The 10,000-nt window shown below is 39.4% G+C and overlaps 2 protein-coding genes across 2 annotated transcripts in view; both read right to left on the bottom strand.

Moving 5' to 3' along the window:
• Positions 1-132, bottom strand: part of LOC310638989 (proto-oncogene Mas-like) — a gene marked incomplete at both ends in the record, with an annotated part of 960 nt that extends 828 nt beyond the window's left edge. Inside the window, one exon of the mRNA XM_083360350.1 lies at positions 1-132. This exon is cut by the window's left edge and continues 828 nt beyond it. Coding sequence (XP_083216476.1) covers positions 1-132 — 132 coding nt within the window.
• The window catches only part of LOC310638764 (proto-oncogene Mas-like), a 481,088-nt gene that overhangs the window by 57,305 nt on the left and 413,783 nt on the right, over positions 1-10,000 (bottom strand). The window lies entirely within an intron of this gene.

The following is a 10,000-nucleotide window of genomic DNA, read 5'->3' as shown; positions in this document are numbered from 1 at the left end:
AAGGGCAATGAACCCATCGATAAGATTTTGTGTTAAATTATCAAACAATTGAGCATAAGGTGAAGGAAAAAAATCTGGTATTTCAGAAATATTTGGAGGAATCTTTGTAGTATTGAAAGGAATGTTGACCATTTTAGTAACAATTAAGGGCTCCTTGCGTATCCTAAAACAAAAAGAGAAAGAGAATCAGTTCTTCTTAGAGATACACACACACACACACACAAACACACATACACACAGAGACCCTTTTTATTTACACAAATCAACACATATCTGCTTTATGATCACCTGATGGTAATTACATCCCTAAAATTAAAGTTTCTTGCAAGGTTGGAGAATTGGTACACTCAATCGTGACTCAAGTTTCTATGCAAAATCCTTCAAAGTGCATTTCAGGACAACTGGCAGAGGACAGAGTAGGGTTATCTGGTATTTGAACAGGCAAAGGGCAACACAAACAATTGGAAATGAGAACAAATGTAGGGGGAAGACACAGCAATCATTTAATATTTACATTTTGAGAGAGCAAGAGAGGTGTAAACAGGCCCACAAAGGGAAATGCACTTTGAGAGGAACGTACTGTACTAGTGCTACCAACTGGCTTTCGGAGCGTAGTTGATTAAGGTCTTGTCAATTTCAGTCAGAGTTTGTTCATGCTAATAACCATAGTTAGCATTTATTAGAGAAAAGCTGCTCACTCAAAAAGTCCAGACAATTTGAAAGTACATTTGTCGGATGGAGGGCAATAAGTAGCACATGTCGTGAGGTTGCTGCCCTTTTTCCCAAGCAAAAGAACAAGGTTGTGGGCATTTAGGTGGACCCCATATGTGACCCTTGTCATATAATCAAGAAAGTCCCATGGATTTAAGACCAAGAAAGCTGAAGTGTTCTCCTGATTTATGTGGGGAGATTACATGGAGAGTTGATCAACTTCCAGCGTGGAAGTTTCCCTCCACAAGAAGGCACAAATGGGTTGAGCACCAAAGCAATTTGCCTTTTGGAATATTATGAAACTAATGGACAGCTAACTCCATTCCTGCAAAGAAAATATTTTGTATCATAATATACTTACAACTGGTATTTTTTCCAAATATCAGAGAAATCAAACTGTACAAATGGGATTCGTGAAGTCCCTAAGGAAGCAATTATAGTAAGTCATTCGTTTGATCAATAACAGCAGGCAGAAAAAATGCTAATCTGCTTTAGAAACTTCATCCACGTCATGAATGGAAGTCTGTGAATGTATAAATAAAATAATCCCCATTAAATATTTTTTCCTGTCATTGCCCAGATGGTCATTAGCCAATAATCAGTCTTGTTATCTTCCAAGCTGCCTTGGGATTATTTAACCGATAATTAGTTAAAAACATTTTTTTAAGTGCCCATTTTGAAAAGGAAGCTATTTTCTACATTCTTGTTTTTCATTTTTTGAAATTTATTTAGGCCTCTAATCATGTTATTCTAATTGAAGAAGAGCATTGCATTCATCCCTTGTGTCCTTCCAAAGGACAATTCCAGGTTGATGTTTCCTGTAGGAAGTGACAAAGTATCAGTGTGTTGATATTCTTAAAGTATCCATCATGCTTAGTTTATGAAGAATTCCATCAGAAGCCATTTTGTGAATGTACCCACTGAATGTTTTCAAAATGCCCGTGCAATTCCCAACCCCAGGAGGGAGTGGAGAGCAGGAACTCTTGATTTGGTGCTAGAGTTTCAATTCTGGAATAAACTCACGAATGATTATGAATCCTTGAGGTTTTCGTTATCAGTAGTACCCACAAAGGAAAGGATATTTTATGTATAATATAGTTTTAATGCTGTTCATACCTCTTGAGTCATTAAATTTCTGCTCCATTCTGCAAGAAGTGTTTGCTTGCTTAGAAAAGTTCAAATTCGTGGATAAGGTGGACAACCTGGGGCACTGTAATTGAAAGGGAAATACAATTATTAAAAGAAACTTCTGACTGTCAAAATGGCTGAAAGGAATTGTGTTCTTGGGGAATTCAAAGACATTGTTGGTTTGCCATTCACACAGAACAAGTGTAGCCCTTCCTACCTTTCAGTCAAGCAATAAAATTTATTTATAGTTCAAAACTAAAGGAATCAAAAGACCAGAAGACCAACAACCATTAAAAGGGAATTTTTAAAAATAATACTTATTTTCCAGAAAGGTAGCAGCTAACAATTAATAGCATGAAATTAGAAAAAAATTAGCAATAGCAATAGCGCTCTGTTGAGATGACCTGATGAAATAACTCATGGGTTAAAAAAGTCACACTTTTTTTTGGAACTTAGTTATTAGCTGGGAGCAGCTGAATGAACAGATTTCCCTATCTTCAAATTTTGCTCTTTGCTCGTTGCATACATAAATCAAAATGCTCCAACACTGTTTAAAATGCTTTGAGGTTCCTAGCTGTTTTATAGCAATTAGCACTTAAATTTGTATACCACTTCGTAGCACTTTACAGCCCTCTCTAAGTGATTTACAGAGTCAGCCTATTGCCCCCAACAATCTGGATCCTTGTTTTACTGACCTCAGAAGGATAAAAGGCTGAGTCAACGTTGAGCTGGTCAGGATCGAACTGTTGGCAGTTGGCAGAATTAAGCTACATTACTGCATTCTAACCACTGCACCACCACGTCTCTTCAATACATATTAAGATTGACTGAAGTCAGATATGAGAAGACTGTTATCATACTGTACTGGGGGAAAAAATGCTGCTAAATTGAATTCCATTAAAGAGCAGAAGACCGTACTGGATTAGCTGATCCCATACTCCTAGTCCTACTCTGGTCTCAATAAGGAACGTTTTGCAGATAATAAATGACCCCTTTCCTGCAGACGCACCTGGTGATGATGGGAAGAATCTCTAGATGGAACCAGCTGGTCTCTTTGGGAATCTAAGGATGAGATCTTTTTTCCAGTGAATCCCGTTAGATGGCACTTGATGAACTTAGAGTTAAAAAGAGGAATTGAGCTGGACCAAGCTGCAAACCTTCTGAGAAAAATCAGAATAACCTGTCTGATATTCTCCTCTGAGTTTTGCAACGTTGCACAAAGCATGCAAAAGAAGCAGATAACGATATAATCATATCTTAAAGAAGAATCAACCAAAATGTACCAGACTGAGATCTCAACCTGGATCTTCTCTGAATTTTGCAGCTTCAAGTGTTTTTTCCACACATTATGCAAAAGAAGTGATTAATGATACGATCATATCTTAAAGAAGAATCAACCAAAAGGTCCCTCAAATTCCTGGAATCCAAGTCACTTAAAGGAAGAACATCTTAGGGTCACAATTGTTAACTCTGACAGCAATTTCCTTTTATTGCTTATTAAATTTGTATGCTGCCTATGTCACCATTAAGGTGATTCTGAGTGGCTTGTTAAGCTAATGCTCCAAGAAACAATGCAGGCTTCCACATTTTGACCATTTAGTCCTGTGTGTCAATCTTGGTGGTGAGGATATGTATTTAACCAAATGCAGTTTTTCTTCTGGTTGGTTTAAGCAAACAGACAAAACCTTGAAGGACTCTCTCTCTTTTTTTTGCGTCTGGAAGGAGATGATTCCTGAAAGGAGCTGTAGGTCCCCATGGCCTCTGGGGAAAATACTGGTGGGTCTTTTCTTTCTACTTTCCTATGACATCCTCTTAAAAAATGTGGTGTCAGGAGCAAGGAACCAAGAAAGACACAGAGATTTACTCAGATCAGGTTTTTTAATTGTTGCTCACCCATTGACAGGAATCTTGCCAGACTAGAGCACAAAATCCATAACTATTATATACACTCTGTGAAAGGCTACATGAGGTTTCCATTCTTTGCCTCTTTTTTTACTCCAAGGATTCTTGGTCAGTGTGCCTTTTACTCCTTGGCAGAGACCCCCTCCCTCCTGTGATAATGTACATCCCAATAAATGTGGTAAACACGTGATAACTTCCCCTTATCCTATTAACCTTAATGGAAGAATATTTTTATGTATATTTTATTAATTTTTATAAGATAACATTCTTTAGTATTTAGCAAACAGCATATTGTCTGGATTCATGCGTTAAAAAAACCAGTCAGTAATAATTAGTTTCGATATTTTCATAATCAATATGTCAGTTAATAATATGGTTCTTACATCTTCACTTCACCTGCTAGTCTTTTTCTTACTAATACACTTTTTTTAAATCCCATTTATATCCCGCCCTTCTCTGAAGACTCAGGGCGGCTTACAATTTAAAGCACAAATCAATGTGCTTAGCAGTAGCCTTCATTCTATGTATATGCCTGCTTATTAGGGCTTTCACACACACCCCAAGCGGCATTATTACAAAGTCAGCTTAGTTGCCCCCAACAATCTGGGTCCTCATTTTACCTACCTTGGAAGGATGGAAGGCTGAGTCAACCTTGAGCCTGGTGGGACTCGAACCTGCACTAATTGCAGGCAGCTGGTGTTACTTAAGGAGGCATTAGCCCACTGCTCCACCAAGGCTAAGTAAGTAATTAGCCTATAGTTGCTATGTTCCCACAAATGGACCAAGTCCACTCCATCTTGAATTCCATTGACCCTTCTCTGGCTTAGATTCAGATATGAATTTTAGTCAGGTGGATTCCTGCCTATAGGCTTGAGCAATAGAGTCTTCTGAATTGCAAGTTTATTTGTTGTGCCCGATAGAAATGTACAAAAATTGCTACATTATGGCTGATTGCGGTCACAGCCCAGGAATTAGATTCTGAATTCAAGAAAATCGCTCCAAATGATACAGTGGAATTTCAGTCCCAGGAGGCATCAAGCCAAGAATCAGCAGAAGCTTATTAAACGTAGCCACGATCAGAACAGCTTGAATAGTCAGATAGTGAAAAATGGCCTCTGAACCAGTGGTGGGATTCAGCCAGTTCGCACCACTTCGGCAGAACTGGCAGCAAATTTTTTGTTGCCCGGGCCGAAAACAGACTTCCGGAAGTGGCATCCACGCAGAGAACCAGTTGTTCACCTATTTGAATCCCACCACTACTCTGATCCCTTAAGGAGCAGGGCAGAGAGCAGAGCAAAGAAACTCAAAAAGGCTGAAAAGAGTTCAATTAACAAGGTTAATTGAAAAGAGTTGCTGCAGTCTGATTTAAGTGAGAGTTTCTGTGTTGGAAACAGCTATCTCATCTCCTGCCTTGGTGTGTTGTTCTAGTGCAGGGGTAGGCAACCTTGGCTCTTTTATGACTCGTAGACTTCAAAATGGCATGGGTCCGGATTATCTTCGAGAGCACCTGCTCATCCACTTCCCATCGTCCTGTGCGCTCCCACAGGGAGGGCCTCCTCAGGGTGCCGCCGGTCAGGGAGTGCTGGCGGGTGATCCCCAGGGGGAGAGCGTTCTCTGTGGGCGCGCCTGCCCTTTGGAATCAGCTGCCTGTTGAACTCCGGATGGCCCCCAACCTTCGCTCGTTTCGCCGGGACCTAAAAACTTGGCTATTCGAGCTTGACGGCCTGGACTGAGGGTTTTTGGGTTAAGGTTTTAATTATTAATTATTTGGGGGCTATTTAATTTAATTTTAATTTAACTTGTATATATTGTATTGTTTTAATTTGCCCTGTAAACCGCCCTGAGTCCCTCGGGAAAAAGGCGGTATATAAATCGAAATAAATAAATAAATAAACTCCCAGAATTCCTGAGCCAGCATGGCTCTCAGCTTGGAAACCTCTCCCTTTCTCCTCAGCATGGCTGGCTCAGGAATTCTGGGAGTTGAAGTCCACGAGTCATAAGAGAGCCAAGGTTGCCTACCCCTGGTCTAGTGTATTTTGCTTGTGTAAAAAAAAAAAAAGGGACACTCTGAGCATGGTCATTATCTTGCAGAAATTTTTCCCTGTAACATATCAAGTGAAACAAAATGTTTGCAAGCCAACCACCAAGTTCAGATAGTGTCAGGGAGGGATTCCACAGTGTAAGTATCAAGGTGTGTTTGAACTGGAGTGTAATAATTGAATCGTTGCCTCATCGTTGCAAGAAGTGTTGTTTGCTTGCTTAGAAAAGTTCAAAGCTGTAGATAAGGTGGACAATTTGGGACACTCTAATCTAATTATTAAAAGAAAGCAACCATGGCTGTTCTTCTGATTGTCAAAAATTGCTGGAAGGAATTGTACTCTTGGGGAATTGAAAGCCTTTATTGGTTTGCCATCCACATAAAATGGGGGTAGCCATTCCTAGCTTTCAATCAAGCAATAAAATGTGTTTACAGTCCAAGACCAAATACAATCAGAAGATCAGGAATACAGTACAATAACCCCAAGAAAGATTTTTTTTAAAAAAATGAGAATTTTTCCCCCCAAAACCATGGCAGCTAACAGTTAACAACATGAGAAAAGAACTTAGAAAAAAAACATGCTAAGATTTACTGAAATCAGAGACCATCTTTGAAAAAAAAAATTGCTATGAAATTGAGTTTCAGGTCTATTGAGATTCTCAACCATCCAAGTCATTTTTGTCCCAAGTCCCGTGCTTTTTCAAAAAAGCAACTGGGCTTGTTTTTTTCTTTGAATTTTTTTTTTTTTTGCTTCTCATCCAAGAAATGTCTCAGTTAAATTGAGTACCATTGGAAGATCCCGTGGGACTAGCTGATGACATCCCAAGGTTCCCTAAAACTTGTTTTATTTATTTATTAATTTTATTTGCAGAATATGTCACTTGGGGGTCATTCCCAAATGATCATGGACAAAACTTCACAGCATTTTTATACCCATGGCTGCAAAAAAACATAATGTATTATAAAAATCTTTTATTCATAACACATGACACTTCAGTCCACTGAACACTCAAATTGACTGGCACTAATGGTTGACACCAGTTGCTGCCAGCATCCTAGGGATCAACCAGGTATCTCTTTAAAGATGTTCTTAGTAGCACAGTTTTTGGTAGCTTTGCTGGAGTTATTGCAGGAAGCTGCAATTTCTTGATGTGTCTTGCAAAGTTTTTGGACATGGTTCCCAGTGCCCCGATGACGATGGGTGTCACTGTTACATGTTTCATCCATAATCGTGCAGTTTCGATGGCCAGGTCGTGGTATTTCACCATCATCATCATCATCATCATCATCATCATCATTATTATTATTATTATTAATATTATTATTATTATTATTATTATTATTATTATTATTATTATTATTATTATTATTATCAATAACTAAGTTGGAAGGGACCTTGAAGGTCATCTAGTCCAACCCCCTGCTGAGGCAGGAAACCCTATACCATTTCATACAAATGGCTGTCCAGTCTTTCCTTAAAAACTTCCAGTGTTGGAGCATTCATCGCTTCTGGAGGCAGGTTGTTCCACTGCTTAACTGTTCTAATTGTCAGGAAGTTTCTCCTTAGTTCTAGGTTGATTCTCTCCTTGATTGGTTTCCATCCATTGCTTCTCGTCCTGCCTTCAGCTGCTTTGGAGATTAGCTTGACTCCCTCTTCTTTGGGGCAGCCCCTGACATATTGGAACATAGCTATCATGTCACCCCTAGTCCTTCTCTTCATTAAACTAGACACACCCAGTTCCAGCAACCGTTCCTTATATGTTTTAGCCTCCAGTCCCCTAAACATCTTTGTTGCTCTTCTCTGTACTCTTTCTAGATTTTTGATTTTAGAGGTTATCAAAACCATCAGATATCTCCCCAAGAGGCATTTTGTTTTAATCAATAAAATAAGCATTTCTCAGATCTGGCATATCTCAGGCAGGAAAAAGAAAATTAGATTAGTCAGGTTATCTTTCAACCTTCTGTGCTTCCTGCAGCACCCACAGCTGGCCTCTTAAATGGCAGAGCAGCACGATAGCTTTATGAGCCTTAACTATCATTTTAGCTTTGTATGTGAAAGTTTTTTTTGTGGGGAAGGTCATGCAGAGTATTAAATTGGCTGAAAACCACAAATATAGCTGCATTATGGGTCAGCCCAGGATTCAAACTCTGAAGAAGCCAGTAAAGCTGACCCAGTGGAATTTCAGCCAGTGTGGGAACAATCCAGAGAAAGAAATATTTTGGGAAATATTAAAAAAGCAGAATATATTTCCCCGAAGGATTTTAAAGGCAGAAACCAACACCCACCCCAAGTCTCTCTGCCCCAAACAGAAACTAGGTCTGCAGAAATGCAGATATGATAATCTTATCAGAAAGATTGGAATCAGGAAGCTTGGATTAGAAAGATTCCTAGAATCAACAATCCCTCACATTTTTATAAAATGTTTTATAGGTGGCATTTAGATCCAAAAAAATTAGCAAGTATGTATCCGAACTGTCAGCCCAAATGTTGGAGGTGTGGCTGTGAGGACGCAACGTATTTTCATATATGGTGGACTTGCAAAAAGGTTAAAGCTTTTTGGATTAAAATTTGGTGGAATATGCAAAAAATATTTAAGAAAAGAATAAAGTTCTCTCCGCAACTGTTTTTATTGGGTATTATCACAGATATCACTGTTATAGATATTAAGTTGATGTTGAATTTAATTACAGCAGCGAGACTTTTAGTAGCGCAATATTGGAAGAAGGAAGAACTGCTGACTATAGAAGAATGGACTTTAAAAGTTTCTAACTTGGCGGAGATGGCAAAGATTTCAGCATATTTGAAAGATCAATCACAACAGAGATACACTGTGGAGTGGAAGAGATGGATTGATTATATTCAGAATAAATATGGGACTTAAAAGTTTCACTTAGCATTTGAATAAGTAGCGGATTTATATGATGTATAATTAGCTTGTAGTTATTTTACTAAGAGTTAAAGTGCGATAGAATTTAATATTTTATTGTTGTTTGCATATTTTAGATTATGTTAGTTTGTATTTTTATACCCTGTATTTAGCTCTGGGAAGTCGGGGAGGGGGGGAGGGGAGGGGAGGGTTGGGGAGGGCTGGGGGGAGGGGAGGGGGAGGGGATGTATTTTAAAATGTATTCTAAAACTTTTCAATTAAAAAAAAAACAATCCCTCACACCAAAAAAATCCAACACTCATCAGCCCCAGCCACAGGGAAGCAAGATATGACCTTTGGGACATAATAGGATAAACCCGCCACCATCAGAATACCAGAAAGTCACACTCAGACTCAGGTCAAAGTTCATGCCACAGGAACAACTCCAAACAAAAGCCCAAGAAGGTATAAAAACCCACCACTCCTTACTACATGTGATCAGGGTTCCCCCCCCCCCAAAGCCATCTTTCTGTCTGGCTCTCCTCTTCAATAAACTACAACCTTATTTCTAAAGCAGTCGCCATGTTGTTTATTCCCAGCTTGGACTTGGACTGGACCCTGATGAAGATTTTTCCTTCAACACCAGGAATCGCCAGAAGCTGATCAACCACAGAAACCATCAGAATATCTGGAATAATCAGTGGATCAGGCGTGGCTGCTAAGGCCTGGAACTCAGGAAAAAGGGAGCAGAGCGAAGATGCTCCATGAGGCTCCTTGCCAAACAATTGACTAACCGGTGCATGTATTACACACCCACACACAATGCACACAGACACACGCATTCAAAATAGTGAGAAATAGAAAGGAACAATAGTTAGAAGATGGTCTGGGAGCCAAAAGAAGAATCTTAGGAGATTCTGTGTCCTTGGGAAATACAGTTTCCTTACCTCTAAACTATAATATTTGTGCACGCGTGTTGCTAATGGAATGGGAGACTGTTGGAAGAAAAAGCTCGGGTTTGTTTTTTAGCCAGGAGGCTATACCTTTAAGAGAAAACAAAAAACAAAACCCAAAGCACCACTGTTTGAAGTAGGTGAGAGGAAGCCAGCTGCTTGACAGATGTTTATTGGCAGAACTGAACTAATTATTGAAAGAAAAATCATCATCAGGGTCCAGTCCAAGCCGGGAATAAACAAAATGGAGACTGTTTTAGAAAGAAGGCTCAGATTTATTTAGTTGCAGAACTGGACTGAAAATGGTTCTGGGGCAGCTGACTACATGGAGCTGGGAGTGGTGGGTTAATCCTATTAGGTCCTAAAGGTCATGTCTTTAGATTTTGGCTGTGGGGGAGGGG

Source organism: Vipera ursinii (assembly GCF_947247035.1).
Source record: "Vipera ursinii genome assembly, chromosome: 3".
In the NCBI taxonomy this organism is placed as follows: Eukaryota; Metazoa; Chordata; class Lepidosauria; order Squamata; family Viperidae; genus Vipera; species Vipera ursinii.
Note: the sequence above shows the minus strand (reverse complement) of the source record. Positions and strands in the feature narration are given on the sequence as shown.